General features: G+C 48.7%; 1 protein-coding gene across 1 annotated transcript in view; it reads left to right on the top strand.

Annotated features, from left to right (window-relative positions):
- Positions 1 to 294: 294 nt before the first annotated feature.
- The window catches only part of LOC138248999 (vomeronasal type-2 receptor 26-like), a 191,906-nt gene continuing 171,986 nt past the window's right edge, over positions 295 to 20,214 (top strand). Inside the window, exons 1-2 of the mRNA XM_069203054.1 lie at positions 295 to 320; positions 15,478 to 15,769. Of these exons, the coding sequence (XP_069059155.1) occupies positions 295 to 320; positions 15,478 to 15,769 (318 nt within the window). The remainder of the gene's footprint in view (positions 321 to 15,477; positions 15,770 to 20,214) is intronic.

Genomic DNA, 20,214 nt, shown 5'->3' with positions numbered 1-20,214 from the left:
GGGGTAAGGTGATGCAGGTCTCAGGAGCAAGCCACATTTCACCTGGCCTCAGAGGCCCAGAGGCAGAGTTTTTCCTGGCTGTCCTTGGTGCTGAAATGGGAGCTGCAGGGGTGCTGGATTTACAGCTTAGATGGTGCTGAGGAGAAAACAGATGTCAAAGCTCCACAACGGGTCCACAGCTGGGTTTTTGAAGGTGTTGTGTGGTTCTTGATCCAGCGTTGAATACAGGGGGTGGTAACCTGACTGGTCAACAACTAGCATTGTTAGCTGTAAGGTCAACAGTTCTGTACTTCGATGTCAGAAGGCACAACGTTTACCAGGTAAAGGTTAGACATATAGGTGACTTATAAGTTACTTAAGTGCAGTGGTAAATGGCTGTGAAATAACGTGGACGTTATTTCACTCAGGCTGCAGTGGCAGGCCTGTGTAAGAATTGTCAGAGCTCCCTATGGGTGGCAAAAGAAATGCTGCAGACCATAGGGATCTCCTGGAACACCAATACCCTGGGTACCTCAGTACCATATACTAGGGAATTATAAGGGTGTTCCAGTAAGCCAATGTAAATTGGTAAAATTGGTCACTAGCCTGTTAGTGACAATTTGAAAGAAATGAGAGAGCATAACCACTGAGGTTCTGGTTAGCAGAGCCTCAGTGAGACAGTTAGGCATCACACAGGGAACACATATAGGCCACAAACTTATGAGCACTGGGGTCCTGACTAACAGGGTCCCAGTGACACATAACAAACATACTGAAAACATAGGGTTTTCACTATGAGCACTGGGCCCTGGCTAGCAGGATCCCAGTGAGACAGTGAAAACACCCTGACATACACTCACAAACAGGCCAAAAGTGGGGGTAACAAGGCTAGAAAGAGGCTACTTTCTCACACCCGTCAGTGGAATTCACCAGTGAGCCCGCACTTTGGTGGGTGGAAGGAGCTCCTAGTGGGCAGAGTTAGAGGTATGAAAGCTTCGCCTTGCTATGGGCAGCTGTAAGATGCAGGCAGGTAGGCAATGCAGTCAGAAGGCAAGGCTTCGGTGGGCAGCACCCGAGAGTAAGAGGCTACATTCATAGATCCTGTTGTGTGCAGCTGTAATGTTTACTTGTTGACTTGTCAGAGACAGACCTTCCTCTGGAGTCACATTTAAAGCCTCCTTTAGGTCTGTGAGGCAGTACTTGGTGCCTCATCATGTTCTCCGTGGGGAAGGGGCTATGAGTTTGTTTAGCTCCACAAGTTTTATGTTTCTCTAAGACACGACTAGGGGGGTAAACAACACCCCAGGGAGGTCCTGATAGATGCAGGGCTGCCTGTGCTTGCTTCATGGACAAGACAACCTTTATATTATTCTTCTGAATAGTTCACAAGAGCCAGGAGCCTTATATTGCATTGTTTACCTTCCAGCTCACAGGTAATGTATTGTGTTCATGTATTCAATGCTTAACCCCTCCTGTGCCAGGCCTTTTTTTTGGCTATTTGGGGCAGTTCGCGCTTAGGCCCTCTTAACGTTTTGTTCACATAAGCTACCCACGCCAAATTTGTGACTTTTTTTTCCAACATCCTTGGGATTCTAGAGGTACCCAGACTTTGTGGGTTCCCCTGAAGGAGACCAAGAAATTAGCCAAAATACAGCAAAAAAAAGTGAAAAAATGGGAAAAAAGGGCTGCAGAAGAAGGCTTGTGGTTTTTCCCCTGAAAATGACATCAACAAACGGTTTGCAGTGGTAAAGTCACCATCTTCCCAGCTTTCAGGAACAGGCAGACATTGGAAAACCCAATTTTTCAACACAATTTTGACATTTTAGTGGGACATACCCCATTTTTACTATTTTTTGTGCTTTCAGCTGCCTTCCAGTTAGTGACAGAAATGGGTGTGAAACCAACGCTGGATCCCAGAAAGCTCAACATTTCTAAAAATTAGACAAAATTCTGAATTCAGCAAGGGGTCATTTGTGTAGATCTTACAAGTGTTTCCTACAGAAAATAACAGCTGAAATAAAAGAATATTGAAATTGAAGTGAAAAAAACAGCCATTTATCTCCACGTTTTACTCTGTAACTTTTTTCTCTGATGTCAGATTTTTTAAAGCAATATACCGATACGTCTGCTGGACTCTTATGGTTGCAGGGATATATAGGGCTTGTACGTTCATCAAGAACCCTAGGTACCCAGAGCCGATAAATGAGCTGCACCTTGCAATGGGTTTTCATTCTATACTGGGTATACAGCAATTAATGTGCTGAAATATAAAAAGTGAAAAATAGGAATCAAGAAAACCTTTGTATTTGCAAAATGGCACAAAAAAAGGTGTTGATAAGCAGTAGTTATTTGCACATCTCTGAATTCCAAGGTGCCCATACTAGCATGTGAATTATTCAAATAGACGCCTTTTTTACACACTGTCTTCCATTTGGAAGTAAAAAATGTAGAGAAAGACAAGGGGCAATAACACTTGTTTTGCTAATCTGTGTTCCCCCAAGTCTCCCGATAAAAATGATACCTCACTTGCGTGGGTAGGCCTAATGCTCGCGACAGGAAACACAAAATGGACACATCACATTTTTACATTGAAATCTGACATGTTCTTTGCAAAGTGCCTAGCTGTAGATTTTGGCCTCTAGCTCAGCCGGCACCTAGGGAAACCTAGCAAACCTGTGCATTTTTAAAAACAAGACACCTAGGGGAATCCAGTATGGGGTGACTTGTGGGGCTCTGACCATGTTCTGTTACTCAGAATCCTTTGCAAACCTCAAAATTTGTCCCAAAAAACACTTTTTCCTCTCATTTCGGTGACAGAAAGTTCTGGAATCTGAGAGGAGCCACGAATTTCCTTCCACCCAGGGTTCCCCCAAGTCTCCTGATAAAAATGGTACCTCACTTATGTGGGTAGGCCTAGCGCCCGTGACAGGAAATGCCCCAAAACACAACGTGGACACATCACATTTTCCCAAAGAAAACAGACCTGTTTTTTGCTAAGTGCCTAGCTATGGATTTTGGCCTCTAGCTCAGCCGGTACCTAGGGAAACCTAGCAAACCTTCGCATTTTTGAAAACTAGACACCTAGAGGAATCCAAGATGGGGCGACTAGTGGGGTTCTGACCACGTTCTGTTACCCAGAATCCTTTGCAAACCTCAAAATTTGGCCCAAAAACACTTTTTCTTCTCATTTCGATGACAGAAAGTTCTGTAATCTGAGAGGAGCCACAAATTTCCTTCTACCCAGCGTTCCACCAAGTCCCCTGATAAAAATGGTACCTCACTTTTGTGGGTAGGCCTAATGCCCGCAAAAGGAAATGCCCCAAAACACTATCTGGACACATCAAAATGATCAAATACAAAACTTCCTGTTTTTGCGGGGGCACCTGCTTTTTTGGTCATGGGCTCAGCAACCATCTAGGGAAACCTACCAAACCCAGACATTTCTGAAAACCAGACACCCGGGGGAGTCCAGGGAGGTGTGACTTGCGTGGATCCCCCAATGTTTTCTTACCCAGAATCCTCAGAAAACATCACATTTAGCTAAAAAATAAAAATATTCCCACATGTCGGTGTGGGATTACCGCACAGGGACAAATTTCATACCACCCAACGTTCTCCTCAGTTTCTCTGTAAAAATGATACCTCATTTGTGTAGGTGGGCCAAGTGCTTGTGACAGAAAAGAGCCAAAAACATTTCAAAATTGAGGGGGAACCAAAGCAGGTCCAAAAGGGCAGTTTGAGAAAAAAAATTTTTTAGGCTTACAAGTGCAGCAGAATTTTTATCAGTATAGATGAGACAATGCTAGGTGGTAGGAATTTCATGGATTTCTGCAGATTCCGGAAGGTTCCATCACAAAAATGTGAGAAAAATGTGTGATTTCCAGCAAAGTTAAAGGTTTGCAGGGCATTGTGGGTAAGAAAATGGTGTTGGGTACATGTGAAACACACCACCCTGGAATCACCCAGATGTTTAGTTTTCAGATGTGTCTAGGTCTTGTCGATTTTTCTACATGGCAGCGTCCCAAAGTCCATAAAGTGCAGCCCTCACTATTCCAAGTGGGACAATCTTGAGAGTTAGCCATACTTTCATGGCCCGAATGTAAAACCAAAACCCAAAGTAATCAAATGTCCTCTTGCTTGCCGTGGGATAAGATGTTTTAGTGTGCAGTGGAGAGCTGAAAGACTGTTACTCCCTTCAGTTGGGGTGGGGTCATACCCAGGCCCATACTGGTTGGTAGCCACCACCCCACTATTTTTTTTATTTTTTTATTCCTTGGCATCTAGTAGACTTTCTGACCCCCCGGGGTGTGAATCAGGGGTAATTGCCCCATCTGTCTACTGGTGGGCAGAACAACTTTGGCCCCATATATTTGGGGTGGGGGTGGGGCCATACCCCCACCCTCTTATTTTGGAAAAAATCTTCCTTGGTCTCTGGTGGGATTTGCCTTCCAAAAATATGCCAATCTGCCCCAAGGGGGGGGGGAGATATGGCCAACAGTAATGTGCCCCCATGGGAAGCGATCCTTACCCAAGGGGCTGCCCCCCTAAAGACAACACACACATACACACACACCAATCCCTGGTGCCTAAGTGGTTTCTGCACCCCCAGGGGCAGATCGGCCTAATAGAAATACGCCGATCTGCCCCCAAGGGGAGCAGAAATGCCCTAAAATAAATTTGCCCCCCCCAGGGAAGCGACCCTTGCCTAAGGGAGCGCTCCCCTTGCGTGAAACTGCAGCAGAAAAAAAAGATCCCTGGTGTCTACTGGTTTGATTGGCCTAACCTAACAAAAATCGGCCGATCTGCCCCCAAAGGGGGCAGAAATGGCCTAAATATAATTTGCCCCCCTAGGGAAGCGACCCATGCCTAAGAGGTTGCTCCCCACCTCTAAAACAAAAAAGAAAAAAAGATCCCTGGCGCCTAGAGGTTTCTACCCCCCCGGGGCAGATCGGCCTAATAACAATAGGCCGATCTGCCCCCGGGGGGCAGAAAAGGCCTTGAAAAAAATTGCCCCCCTGGGGAGCAACCCTTACCCAAGGGGTCGCTCCCCTTATGCCAATTTCGATTGCTAAAATAAATCCCTGGTGTCTAGTGGGCATTTCAGAAGCCGGATCGCTTCACAATCCGGCTTCTGAAATGCTCTGAGAGACTTCAAAGGGAAGGAAATTCCTTTCCTTCCCATTGAAGCCTCTCAGTCCCCCATCACATGACTTCCAGCGCAATGGGGGGTCAGGGGTCAGGGGGTGGGGTGGAAGGGGAAGGGCTTCCCCTTCCATCCCTGCCTTGGGTGAGTGGGAGGGAAGCCCACGGAGGGAGCGCTAGCACTCCCTCCAAGCTCATGGCCGAGGACGTAATGGTTACGTCCTCGGCACAGGAGCACTGTGCCGGTGGACGTAACCATTACGTCCCTGGCACAAAATGGGTTAATGCGAACTAAAAAACAACAAAAACTGTTTGTGCTATAGGAATAAAGGTATCATCAAGGCTGTGTTCCTAGAGAGGGTCCTAAGGGGGTTTTAAGAGACTGCGTTGTAGGAAAGTACCCCCTTTTTGTCATGGTTACCCCCATTTTCTGCCTGTCAGTGTGCTTGACTGTGTTCACTGGGATCCTGCTAACGAGGACCCAAAGGATTATGCTCTCTCTCCTCAAAATTTTGTTGTTGCATACTGGTAACCCAGTATTTCACCCTAAATTGGCATACTGGTGCCCCCTTATAAGTCCCTAGTATATGGTACCTAGGTACCAAGGACACAGGGGTTCCAGGGGATCCCTATGGGCTGCAGCATTTCTTTTGACACCCATAGGGAGCCCATGCAAAGGCTTCTGCAGGACTGCCATTGCAGCATGCGTGAAAAGGTGCATGCACCCTTTCACTTCCATTTACACTGCACCAGGTCACTTATAAGTCACCCCTATAGCGGGCCCTCCAGCCCTGAGACCAGGGCACATAGTACCTGTGTGTGAGGGCACCCCTGCACTAGCAGAGGTGCTCCCACTACCTCCAGGACAATTTCCCAGACTTTGTGAGTGCAGGGATGCCATTTTATGTGTGTACCTGATACCTATGTCCAGCTACAGAATGGTAACTCCGAACATAGGCATGTTTGATATCAAACATGTTGGAATCATACCCCAAGGCTTTTACAAGCATTGGCTGTATGATTCCATAACTCTTGGGGCTCCTTTGAGGGCCACCAGTATTGCCATTCCAGCCTTCTGAGGTTTTCCAGGCAGCCTTAGCTGCTGCCACCTCTCAGACAGGTTTCTGCCCTCTTGTTGCTCAAGCAGCTCTAGCCCAGGAATGCAGAACAAAGCATTTCCTTTGGGAGACAGGTGTTACACCCTCTCCCTTTGGAAATAGGTGTTACAGGCATTGGAGGGGTAGCCTCCCAGAGCCTCTGAAAATGCTTTGAAGGGCACATATGGTGCCCTCCTTGCATTATCTAGTCTACACTGGTTCAAGGACCCCCAGTCCCTGCTCTGGTTCAAAACTGGACAAAGTTAAGGGGAGTGACCACTTCCCTCTCCATCACCACCCCAGGGGTGGTGCCCAGAGCTCCTCTAGAGTAGGCGCGGCCTGTCCTTTAGGGCGGAGGGGCCATGCCCCCCCCATTTTTTGCCCATCATGAAGAGTGCCGGTCAGGTTGAACATAGGTCAGCCTGACAGACACTCTTCATGTTCAGGTCAGGCAGCCAGGAGCAGACATGCGCGATTTGCACAGACTCCTGGCTGCCTGAGCTGAACTTTACTGGGCTTAAGAGGTCACAGCTCCTGTGGACGTGACCTCCTCGGCTCAGCAAAGGTGCCTCGAGGCCCTCCCCCAGGTGACGAGGGAAGCGTCACCGATTGACTTTGACCTGGGTGCTTCAGGTTCGAGCCCTGAAGAGCCCAGCGCGAGTGTCAATCAGTGACACCTCGTCACTGAGTGGGGTGGGGTCAGCAGTCTCACTAAACCCATCCCACTCTGTGACGAAGTTGGGACTGCTGCCTTCCCTCATTGGCTGACCTAAGGTCAGCCAGTGAGGGAAGGCAGCAGTCCCAACCCTCCTGGGACTTCCGAGGCTGAAGGTAAGTGTGTGTGTGTGTGAAATGAATGTTTGGTGCGTGCATGCATGTTTGAATGTTTGATGAGTGTTGTTAACGGATGTGCGTGCATGCATGCGTGTGTTTGAAAGAGTGTGAGTGTGCTTCCCGCCCGCCCCCCTCCCTCCTAAAACTGCCAGTCGCCACTGCTCTAGAGTGTCCCTGGGTTTTGCCATCTGGATTCCAAGGTGGTGGGGGACTCTGGGAGCATATGATTGGCCAGTGTCAGCAGGTGACATCAGAGTCCTCCCCTGATAGGTGCTTACCTGTGTAGCTGACCAATTCCCCTTTCAGGGCTATTTAGGGTCTCTCTCCTGGGTGTTTCTTCAAATTCAGATTGCAAGACTCCAGCGCAAATCCTCTGCTTCTACTGACTAAACTGCATCTGGACCCTCCAGGAACTCTTCACACTGCAACAAGGAAGCAAAGACGACTTCTGTAACATTGTATCTTCAGCTCCTGCCAGCAACTGCAACCGTTTCTAGGTCGTACATCCTCCAAGGACTGCCTGTCTTCAGCCTGCACCAGAAGAAGTGAAGGAATCTTCTTTGGAGAGAAGGAGTCACTTCCCTGCTTCAGCAGGCACCCCTCTGCAGCAACGACCAGAGGCTGCAGTCCCCTCTCCTGAAGAAGTGCCTGGATCCAGCAACACAGGTGGTAGACTGAAGTGGTCCCGAGCGTCTTAAGGTCCAGCTGTCCAACTTTGGTGAAGGTAAGAGCTTGCCTCCCCACACAAGACAGTACCCCTGTGCACAGCGTGACTTGCAGTTGCCAAGGCTTGTGTGCGACCTTCCACAAAGTTCTTCATGCACAGTACAGCTTAGGCTCCCAGCACTCCATCCTGTGACGCACAACTTCCTGAGTGGTTCTCCAGTGGCGTGGGATTCCTTTGTGTCGTGCTGCGTGGGACTCCATTTGCACCTTCTTTGTCCCCGTGCTGTGGGACTCCTGTGCATGCTGCCTGGTTTTCTGAGGGCTCTATGTGTTGCTGAGAGCCCCCTCTGTCTCCCCTCTTGGGTAGAGGCCACCAGGTCCCTCCTGGTCCCGGGCAGTGCCATTTTCTGCTAACCGCAAGCTTTGCATGTGCCAAGGCTTGTTGAAGGAATCCAGCGAAGCAAACCAGACTGCAATCATCCTTCCGGCGTGGGACATCTTCTGCACCAACCAGGAACCCACATCTGTCTTCTTGGGTGCATAACTGACTTTGACTTCTCAACAGTGGTCCTACTTTTGCACCTTCATCCAGGTTAGCAGGGGCTCCTGTTCTTCCTGGACTCTTCAGTGCTTCGTGGACTTGGTCCCCTTCTTCCACAGGCCTTCAGGTCCAGGAATCCATTGTTGGTGTCTTACAGTCCCTTCTGGTTCTTGCATTATCTTCTATCACAACTTCTTGTGTGATCTAGGAAACTTACTGTGATTTACTCCTGTTTTCCTGGGATGTGGGGTGGGCTCTATTACTTACCTTTGGTGTTTTCTTACACTCCCAGCACCCCTCTACACACTACACTTGCCTGGGTGTGAAACCAACATTCGCATTCCACTATTTTAGTAAATGGTTTGTGTTCCCCCTAGGCCCATTGCAACCTATTGTGAGTTTCACTATTTGCACTATTTTCTAACTGTTTTACAGCTATTTCTGCATTCTAGTGTATATATTGTGTATATTACTTACCTCCTAAGGGAGTATAGTCTCTAAGGTATTTTGGCATTGTGTCACTAAAAATAAATAACACTGAGTATTTTCTTTCATGTGTGTAATTACTGTGTGACTTCAGTGGTATTGCATGCTCTTTGCATGTCTCCTAGTTCAGCATTGGCTGCTCAGCTACAGCTACCTCCAGACAACCTAAGCCTCTAGACACTGTTTACATTTCACTAGTAAGGGATAGCTGGACCTGGTATAAGGTCTAAGTATATTTGGTACCCACTATAAAAACACCAGGCCAGCCTCCTACAGTGCCAAGCTACCAAGGGGATAAACAGGGGTTATCCAAGTGTGTATCTCCATTGCCCTGACTAGAGTGAGGGTCCCTACTTGGACAGAGTGCAAACTGACTGCCAACCAGCGACCCCATTTGTAGGAAAGTACCATCTTGTCTGGCATGTTACCCCATTTTTACTTATGTCTATGTTTGTTTTTGCCTGTCTCACTGGGATCCTGCTAGGCAGGACCACAGTGCTCATAAAGTATGTCCTGTATGTGCTCCCTGTGTGGTTCCTAACTGTATCACTGAGTCTCTGCTAACCAGAACCTCAGTGTTTATGCTCTCTCTGCTTTTAAAATTGTCACTGCAGGCTAGTGACTATTTTCACCAATTCTTATTGGCACACAGCAACACCCTTATAATTCCCTAGTATATGGTACCAAGGTACCCAGAGTATTGGGGTTCCAGGAGATCCCTATGGGCTGCAGAATTTTTTTGACACCCATGGGGAGCTCAGACAATTCTTACACAGGACTGCCACTGCAGCCTGCGTGAAATAATGTCCACGTTATTTCACAGCCATTTTCACTGCACTTAAGTAACTTATAAGTCACCTATATGTCTAACCCTCACTTGGTGAAGGTTAGGTGCAAAGTTACTAATTGTGAGGGCACCCTGCTACTAGCTAAGGTGCCCTCACATCATTCAGGGCAATTCCCCCGAACTTTGTGAGTGCGGGGACATCATTACACGCGTGCACTACATATAGGTCAATACCTATATGTAGCGTCACAATGGTAACTCCGAACATGGCCATGTAACATGTCTAGGATCATGGAATTGTCCCCCCCAATACCAATACACAAAATATATAAACAGAACAAAATCAGGTAAGTAAACAGTTAGAAAAGTAGTGCAAACACTGTAGAATACAATAGGATGCAATAGGCCTAGGGGCAACACAAACCATATACTAAGAAAGTGGAATGCGAACCACTTAGGGACCCCTGACCTAGTGTAGTGTGTAGAGGGTCGCTGGGAGTGTAAGAAAACACTAAGGGTGTCCAAGATACCCCACCCCAAGACCCTGTAAAGTAGGAGTCATGCACTACTATTTCCCCCAAAACACACTAAACTTGAGATAGAGGAATTTGCAAAGACCACAACAGACTGCAAAGCACTGAAGATGGATTCCTGGACCTGAAGACCTGCAAAGGAAGGGGACCAAGTCCAAGAGTCGCTAAAGTGTCCGGGGGGAGCAAGAGCCCACATAACACCGGATGAAGGTGCAAAATGGCTGCCTCCGGATGGAAGAAGCTGAAGATTCTGCAACAACTAAAGGTGCCAGGAACTTCTCCTTTGTGCAGAAGATGCCCCACGCATGCTGGAGGATGCAGATTTGTTTCCTTGGTGAAAGACCGCAAACAAGCCTTGCTAGCTTCAAGGGTCATGGTTGAAGATAAAGGGTGCTGCCCGCGCCCAGGAAGGACCAGGATGTCGCCACTTGGGAGAGGAGACGGAGGGGACCCTCAGCAACTTAGAGAGCCCATGCACAAGCAGGTAGCACCCGAAGAAGTACTTGAACACGGGTTCAAAACGTCTGAACATGACAGTCGTCTCAACACTGCAAAAGAGGGTCCCACGAAGCCGGAGATCAACTCAGGAAGCTGAGCATTGCAGGATAGAGTGCTGGGGACCTGGGCCAGGCTGTGCATGAAGGATTTCATGGAAATGTGCACAGAAGCCCAAATGGCTGCAGTTCACGCGGTACATAGGATTACTGTCTGGAGAGGGGAGGCAAGGACTTACCTCCTCCAAATTTGGACAGATGGACCACTGGACAGTCTGGGTCACTTCGGTGCACCACCTGTGTTCCAAGGGCTATGCTCATCACGATGAGAGGGGACCCAGAAGACCAGTAAATCTGAAGTTTGGTGCCTGCTGAAGCAGGGGGAAGACTCCATCAACCCACAGAAGATTTCTTCTGGCTTCCAGTGCAGGGTGAAGGCAGACAGCCCCCAAAACATGCACTACCAGGAAACAGTTGAGAAAGCCGGCAGGATTAGGTGCTACAATGTTGCTGGTAGTCTTCTTGCTACTTTGTTGCAGTTTTGCAGGTGTCCTGGAGCAGTCAGTGGTCGATCCTTGGCAGAAGTCGAAGTGAGAGATGCAGAGGAACTCTGGTGAATTCTTGCAGGTCGTTATCTGAAGAGAAGCCCACAGGAGAGACTCTAAATAGCCCTCAGAGGAGGATTGGCCACCTAGAGAGATAAGCACCTATCAGGAGGGGTCTCTGATGTCACCTGCTGGCACTGGCCACTCAGAGGCCTCCATTGTGCCCTTACACCTCTGCATTCAAAATGGCAGAGGTCTGGGACACACTGGAGGAGCTCTGGGCACCACCCTTAGGGTGGTGATGGACAGGGGAGTGGTAACTCCCCTTTCCTTTGTCCAGTTTCACGCCAGAGCAGGGGCTGGGGGATCCGTGAACCGGTGTAGACTGGCTTATGCAAGGAGGGCACCATCTGTGCCCTTCAAAGCATTTCCAGAGGCTAGGGGAGGCTACTCCTCCCCAGCCCTTCACACCTATTTCCAAAGGGAGAGGGTGTAACACCCTCTCTCAGAGGAAATTCTTTGTTCTGCCTTCCTGGGACTGGGCTGCCCAGACCCCAGGAGGGCAGAAGCCTGTCTGTGGGTTGGCAGCAGCAGTAGCTGCAGTGGAAACCCCAGAGAGCTGGTTTGGAAGTACCCAGAGTCCATAGTCGAGTCCCGGGGATGCATGGGATGGGCACCCCAATACCAGATTTGGCATGGGGGGACAATTCCATGATCTTAGACATATTACATGGCCGTATTCGGAGTTACCATTGTGAAGCTACGTATAGGTATTGACCTATATGTTGTGCACATGTGTAATGGTGTCCCCGCACTCACAAAGACCGGGGAAATTGCCCTGAACAATGTGGGAGCACCGTGGCTAGTGCCAGGGTGCCCTCACACTTAGTAACATTGCACCTAACCTTCACTAAGTGAGGGTTAGACATATAGGTGACTTATAAGTTACTTAAGTGCAGTGTAAAATGGCTGTGAAATAACGTGGACGTTATTTCACTCAGGCTGCCATGGTAGTCCTGTGAAAGAATTGTCTGAGCTCCCTATGGGTGGCAAAATAAATGCTGCAGCCCATAGGGATCTCCTGGAACCCTAATACCCTGGGTACCTGGGTACCATATACTAGGGAATCATAAGGGTGCTCCAGTGTGCCAATTAGAATTGGTGAAAATGGTCACTAGCCCGCAGTGACAATTTTAAAGGCAGAGAGAGCATAAACACTGAGGTTCTGGTTAGCAGAGCCTCAGTGGCACAGTTAGGCACCACACAGGGAACACACATTCAGGCCACAACTATGAGCACTGGGGACCTGGCTAGCAGGATCCCAGTGAGATAGGCAAAAACAAACTGACACAATTTAAAAATGGGGGTAACATGCCAGGCATGATGGTACTTTCCTACACACAGCGTGTGGCCTGTGGGTTACACAGGACTGCCACTGCAGCCTGCGTGAAATAGTGCACACACTATTTCACAGACATTTTCACTGCACTTAAGTAACTTATAAGTCACCTATATGTCTAACCTTCACTTGCTGAAGGTTAGGTGTAAAGTTACTAAGTGTGCAGGCACCCTTGCACTAGCAAAGGTGCCACCACATAGTTCAGGGCCATTTCCCCAGACCTTGTGAGTGTGGGACACCATTACACGTGTGCACTACATATAGGTCAATACCTATATGTAGCTTCACAATGGTAACTCTGAATATGGCCATGTAACATGTCTAAGATCATGGAATTGTCCCCCATTCCAAATCTGGTATTGGGGAACCAATTCCATGCATCCTGGGGCTCCACCATGGACCCCCAGTACTGCCAAACCAGCTCTCTGAGGCTTGCACTGCAGCTACAGCTGCTGCCACCTCACAGACAGGGTTCTGCCCTCCTGGGGTCTGGGCAGCCGAGTCCCAGGAAGGCAGAACAAAGCATTTCCTCTGAGAGCATGGTGTTGCACCCTCTCCCTTTGGAAATAGGTGTTACAGGCTGGGGAGGGGTAGCTTCCCCCAGCCTTCTGAAATGCTTTGAGGGACACAGATGGTGCCCTACTTGCATAAACCAGTCTACACCGGTTCAGGGACCCCTTCTCCCCTACTCTGGTGGGAAACTGGACAAAGGAAAGGGGAGTGACCACTCCCCTGTCCATCACCACCCCAGGGGTGGTGCCCAGAGCTCCTCCAGTGTGTCTCAGACTTCAGCCATCTTGCTTTGCAAGGTGTGGGGCCATTCTGGAAAGCTCTCAGTGGCCAGTGCCAGCAGGTGAAGTCAGAGACCCCTCCTGATAGGTCCATACCTGATAAGGGACCCAATCCCCCTCTCAGGGCTATTTAGGGTCTCTCCTGTGGGTTGTCTTCAGGTTCTGCTTGTAAGTTTCCTTCAGGAATCCTCTGCAACAACTTCAGACTCTTCTGACCTCGGATCAACCGCAGCCTGCTCCAAGAAACACTGTAACTGCAACAAAGTGTCTACAAGAGACACTTTTCTTCAGCAACCTCAGCTCCAAGTCAGAAACTGCACCAGTTTCCACAGTATGCATGCTCTGGGGACACTCTGTCTTCATCCTGCACCAGAAAGACCGAAGAAATCTCCTGTTGAGTGATGGAGTCACTCCCCTGCTCCAAGCAGGCACCTGCGAAGGTGACGACCGGTACCCTGGGACGCCTCTTACTGTGACGAGCATGCTCCTAAGGACACAGAGTGTGGATATCATCGACACAGACTGTCCTGAGGTTCTGCTGATGCAATTTGGAGGAGGTAAGACCTTGCCTTCTCTGAGAATGACAGTACACCTCTGTATTGTGTCTTCTTCGCCTCCTGAGGCCTCGGTGCACTCTTTTCAAAATTCTTTCATACACAGCATGGCCCAGGTCCCCAGCACTCCACCTTGTGATGCTCAACTCGCGGAGTTGTTCTCCGGCGGCGTGGGACCTTCTTTTGTTGCGCTGCATCAACCACATTTTCACCTCCTTTGAACCCGGATTCTGCAGCTTCTGGGGGTGCTGACTGGCATCCTGAGGGCTCTCTAAAGTTCTGAGAGCCCTCTCTTCCTCCTCACACAGAGTTGAGGCCCTTAGGTCCCTCCTGGGTCCATCCAGTGCCATTTTGATGAAAAATGCACTTTTGCCGTAGCCAAGGCCTGTTGGCGCTTTCCAACACGAAATCTCCTCTGCAATGATCTTCATACCATGGGACATCTTTTGCATTATGCAGGAACCCACTGGCATCTTCCTAGGGTGCATTCCTGCAGTCTTCTACTAACTGGGGACTCTTCTTTTGCACCCTCTTCTGGGTTGGCAGGGGCTCCTGTCCTTCCTCGAACTTCTTTCGACTTCTGGACTTAGTCCCCTTCCTTTGCAGGTCTTCAGGTCCAATAATCCAGCAGTTGTTCTTTTCAGACTTGCTGCAAAATCCCAAAAATGGGGTGTAGTGTGTCCTAAGGAAACTTGCAGTACTTTACTCCTGCTTTCCTGGGCTCTGGGGTGGGTTAATTTACTTAACTTTACTGTATTCTTACTCCCCCAGTGATTCTGCACACACTACACTTGTCTAGGGGGGAATTCGTGATTCACATTCCACTTTTTTAGTATAAGGTTTGTGTTGCCATTAGACCTATTTTCTCCCATTGCATTCTATAGCATTTCCTATTGTTTGCATTGTTCTATGACTATTTACTTGTCTAATTTTGGTGTCTAGTGTATATATTGTGTATAATACTTACCTTCAGAAGGAGTATTGTCTCTAAGATATTGTTGGTACTGTGTCACCCAAATAAATACCTTTATGTTTGGTAACATTGAGTATTGTCTTTACTTGTGTATAAGTACTGTGTAACTATAAGTGGTATTGCATGAGCTTTACATGTCTCCTGGGTCAGCCTAAGCTGCTCTGCTATAGCTACCTCTATCAGCCTAAGCTGCTAGAACACTACTACATTCACTAACAAGGGATAACTGGACCTGGTGTAAGGTGTAAGTACCCAAGGTACCTACTACAAACCAGGCCAGCCTCCTACAACTGTGTAAACGTGTTGTGTAATGAGGAGTCAAACATTGGGATGGAACTGATTAGTTTAATGACTGTCTACTGACCTATGATTACAGTGAATAGGACACAGGTGTTGAACCCAGGTGCTCACAGCCTGGGAGAGCAGAGTGCTGATAGATTGTGATAACTTTAGACGGGTCATGGATTGGCTGATGTTTTTGCCTGGAAGTCTAGCTGCAATGCAGGTCCTGTCACTGAAAGAGCATGGAGAGTGGGCTGAACTCCATCATTCACCATTAATCAGATGTCTTTTCCAATGTGTCTCTGCTGCTGTGACTTGATTAATGATGGTCTGCTACTTACACATTGCTCTCTCTTGTCTACTTTGTTATACAGGTTCACTGTTCGATGTTATCGGGCTTTACTGGCCATGGTCTTTGCCATAAAAGAAATAAATGAAAATCGTGATCTGCTGCCAAACATCACACTTGGTTTCCGTATATTTGATTCCTGTATGACTGAAAGCCGAGCCATTCAAGGACTACTGGACCTACTCTATGGTGAAAGGATGACAGCTCCGGGATACCCGTGCCCACCACGTCCACCCCTGGCAGGAGTCGTTGGGGAGCAATATTCAACTTTGAGCGTACCAATGGCCAGGATCATGGGAGTTCTTCACTACTCGCAGGTAGGGGAGAGAACTGATCCAGAACACACATCTTAAATGTAGATTTTAGCAGATGCTGAGGGTTGAGAGTAGTGTAGCTGGTAAGGTGAGGGACTTTAAGGGTCTCTGTTAGGAATGGGGTCTTTGGTTGGCAGTCAGGTTACCCTCTGTCCAAGCAAGGACCCTCACTCTAGTCAGGGTAAGTCACACACAATCCAAATTATCCTGTGCCTACCCTCTGGTAGCTTGGCACTGAGAAGTCAGGCTTAACTTAGGAGGCAATGTGTAAAGTATTTGTGCAATAAATCATACAATAACACTGTATAGCACCACAAAAATACACCACACAGTGTTTAGAAAAATATTTAATATTTATCTGATAATATGCAGGTCAAAACGATTAAAATGCAATAAGTATATGTTCAGATATCACTGTAAAAGTGATATAAAGTGTCTTAAGTCTTTTAAAAGCAATCAAAGTCTCTTTCAAGCACAAAGTACTTGGTTTGCGTGCTAAATCTCCACAAAGAACCGTAGAGGAAGAGATGCATGGAAACAAAGGGGTGTGCGTAGATTTCTCGGGCTGCACATGGCGATGCGTTTTTTTTGTTTTCACTCAGGGATGGATGTGCGCCGATTTCTGGCACTCAGTGATGGATCCTCTTCGGCTTGCGGGGTTTTCGGACACCCTGGGGACAATGCGTGAATTTCCTCCACTGGCAGGACGAAGTCACAGAAGCTGTATCGATTCGGTGGGCGTTGCGTCGAATTTTCTATCGCATGGCAGGCGCTGCGTCGATTCCTCTCTGGAAGTCGGGTTGCGTTGTTCCAGCTCAGCTGTGTGTCGATCTGGTGGGCTGTGTGTCGAATTTCCAGTCGCTACGCTGGCTCTGCATCGATTTTCTCGATGCGAAGTCGTGCTGCGTCGTTCCGGGTCTGCATGCAGTGAATTTTCACCGCAGTGCAGGCTGTGCATCGTTTTTTAGCAGGCTGTGCATCGAATTTCACCGCACAAGGAGTCCTTCTTGTAGAGATTAAGGGCCTAATTCAGACTTTGGCGGGCGGCCGAGGCCGCCCGCCAAAGTCCCGCCGACAAATGACCGCACCGCGGTCAAAAGACTGCGGCGGCCATTCTCACATTTCCGCTGGGCCGGCGGGCGCTCTCCAAAAGAGCTCCCGCTGGCCCAGCGGAAATGCCCCTGCAACGAGGATGCCGGCTCCGAATGGAGCCGGCGGAGTTGCAGGGGTGCGACGGGTGCAGTGGCACCTGTCGCGATTTTCACTGTCTGCTCAGCAGACAGTGAAAATCATGGTGGGGCCCTGTTAGGGGGCCCCTGCACTGCCCATGCCTGTGGCCCCCAGGGGCCCCACAACACCCGTTACCGCCAGCCTATTCCTGGCGGTGAAAACCGCCAGGAACAGGCTGGCGGTAAGGGGGTCGGAATCCCCATGGCGGCGCTGCTTGCAGCGCTGCCATGGAGGATTCCCTGGGCCAGGGGAAAACCGGCGGGAAACCGCTGGTTCCCCTTTTCTGACCGCGGCGTTACCGCCGCGGTCAGAATGGCCCAGGAAGCACCGCCAGCCTGTTGGCGGTGCTTCCTCTGCCCTCTGCCCTGGCGGTGTTACACCGCCAGGGTTAGAATGAGGGCCTAAGCCTTTTTGGTCCTGAGACTTCAGAGAACAGAAGGCACGCTCTATCCAAGCCCTTGAAGAGCACTTCTTCACCACAGCCAGAGAGCAGCAAGGCAGCAGTCCTTCACAGAAAGCAGACAGGTGAGTCTTTTGGGCAGCCACGCAGTTCTTCTTGGCAGGATGCAGGTTCTAGTTCAAGTTTCTTCTCAGGAAGTGTCTGACTTGTTAGGGGCAGAGGCCCTGTTTAAATACCCAAATGTGCCTTTGAAGTGGGGGAGACTTCAAAGAGTGGCTTAGAAGTGCACAAGGTACCCTTGCAGTTCAATCCTGTCTGCCAGGGTCCTAGAATGGGGTGTGGCAGTCCTTTGTGTGAGGGCAGGCTGCTGTCCTTTGACATGCAAGTGTCAGGCCCCAATGTTAGCCTATGAAGGGAGCAGGCCTCACTGCAGTGTAAAAACGAATTTAGGAGTTTTACACTACCAGGACATGTTGACTACACAGGTACATGTCCTGCCTTTTGCCTACACAGCACCCTGCTCTATGGGTTACCTAGGGCATACCTTAGGGGTGACTTAAATGTAGAAAAAGGGGAGTTTTAGGCTTGGCAAGTACTTTTAAATGCCACGTCGAATTGGCAGTGAAACTGCACACACAGGCCTTGCAATGGCAGGCCTGAGACAAGGTTAAGGGGCTCCTTAAGTGGATGGCACAACCAGTGCGCCAGGCCCACTACTAGCATTTAATCTACAGGCCCTGGGCACATATAGTGCACTCTACTAAGATCTTATAAGTAAATTAAGTAGTCCAATTGGGTATGATCCAATGTAACCATGTTTAAAGGGAAAGAGCATATGCACTTTAGCACTGGTTAGCAGTGGTAAAGTGTGCAGAGTCTTAAAACCAGCACAAACAGTATCTAAAAAGTGGAGGGAGGCGGGCAAAAAGTTAGGGGTGACCACCCTAAGGCTGTCAGGTCTAACAGTCTCCCTGCCGCTACTGTTGGAGTATATATTCATGTACTGTCGCTCCTTAATACTCTGAGAGACATTAATCCGTTCCTTCTCCATGTCAGATCAGTGCAGTAGCATCTAACGCTCCACATTGCGCACCATCAGACGTATTATCCCATTGGGCTCTCATAGAGAGCCTCAATCATGTATTTCAGTTTGTGAATCTCATAACCCACTGCTATGACATAGCAACAGTTGATAACAAAACTTGTTACCCACTTTTGTGATCTCATAAAGGCCTCCCAGGCCAGAGGTCAGGGCTCTCTGAGAGCCTGTCAGTGCAGTTCTGATGCCTGCTTTGACTGAAAGCATAAAACACAACTGCAGGAGGGGGAAGGAAGGCTGGGAAGATGCTGGGCGTGGTCAAGGATAGCAGGTAAGGGTTTTTGTAACCTTTGGGTAAGGGATGCATAAAAAGACCATGTTATGTATGGCTCCCCCCATATTCCTCTGCCACTGAGCAGCAGCTGAAAGCAGGGGAAGATGATTTTGGGATGCATACATAAAATAAAACTATAGATGGGTAAAAAGTAAATTACGATGATGTTTCACGGGGTACTGAGCGACATCACAGACAACTGGAGCTTTGCTCCTGTTGTCTAGTTCATGTCTCTCAGAACCACTCAGTGAAAAACATCCCTATAGTTTGCTGTTACCCATCTATAATTCAATCTATTTTCCATAATCAAAAAGTAGACCCCCACCCCCCAAATTTACCCCTATCTCACATACTAGGTCCTGTATTTGTAAAGTGACCTTCAGTTAGAAGGGTGTGACCACAGGCCGGTTGTTCACAGTTTTTCAAAATCCTGGCTTTTTTACAGGCTTATGCCAACTTTCAAATACTTATCAATCCTCTTTTCAGGCTACACTTCCTCTCTGAACATGCAGAAATACTTTGCAACAGTTTCGTCACCTTTCACCCCATGTCTTGAAATGAAATACATTGTGGAGTTCTGTGCTGAAACTAATGTGGTATACAGGTACGTTAGCGCACTCTCCGCGTCATATAGCGGCATGCATGCCTGGGTGCAAAGGGTTGTGGTTCATATGACCCTTCTGGAGAGCAGGGCATGCAGCTGCATGCATTCATGAGTGCAAAGGGTCTTGATTCATATGACCCTTCTGAAGAGCAGGGCATGCAGCCTCATGCATTCATGAGTGCAAAAGGTCTTGGTTAATATGACCTTCCTGAAGAGCAGGTCATGGAGGTGTATGAATTCATGGGTGTGAAGGGACTTGGCTAATATGATTCTTCTGAAGAGCGGGGCATGCAGGTGCATGCTTGCATGGGTGTGAAGGAGAGCTTGCAGGTGCATGCATGCATGATTGTGAAGGAGGGTATGCAGGTGTCTGCATGCATGGGTGTGAAAGAGGGCATGTATGTGCATACATGCATGGGTGTGAAGGAGGACATGCTGGTGTGTGCATGCATGGGTGTTAAGAGGCATGCAGGTGCATGCATGCCTGGGTGTGAAGAGTCTTGGTTAATATGGCCCTCTCGAAGGGCAGCAGGTGCATGCATGCATGGGTGTGAAGGAGCATGTAAGTGCATGCATGGGTGCAAAGGTTCTTACTTACTATGACTCAGCTGAAGAGCAGGGTGTGCAAGTGCATGCATTCATTGGTACGAAGAGCCCTGGTTAATATGGCCCTTCTGAAGAGCAGACCATGCATGTGCACCCATTCATGGTGTGAAGGGGCATGCAGGTGCATGCATGCATGGGTGCAAAGGGCCTTGGTTACTATCACTCATCTGAGGAGCAGGGTATGCGGGTACATGCATGCATTAGTGTGAAGGTGGATGCAGGTGCTTGCATGCAT

Source organism: Pleurodeles waltl, chromosome 8, assembly GCF_031143425.1.
Source record: "Pleurodeles waltl isolate 20211129_DDA chromosome 8, aPleWal1.hap1.20221129, whole genome shotgun sequence".
NCBI lineage: Eukaryota > Metazoa > Chordata > Amphibia > Caudata > Salamandridae > Pleurodeles > Pleurodeles waltl.
The sequence above is the reverse complement of the archived record's forward strand: the minus strand, read 5'-3'. Positions and strand labels throughout refer to the sequence as shown.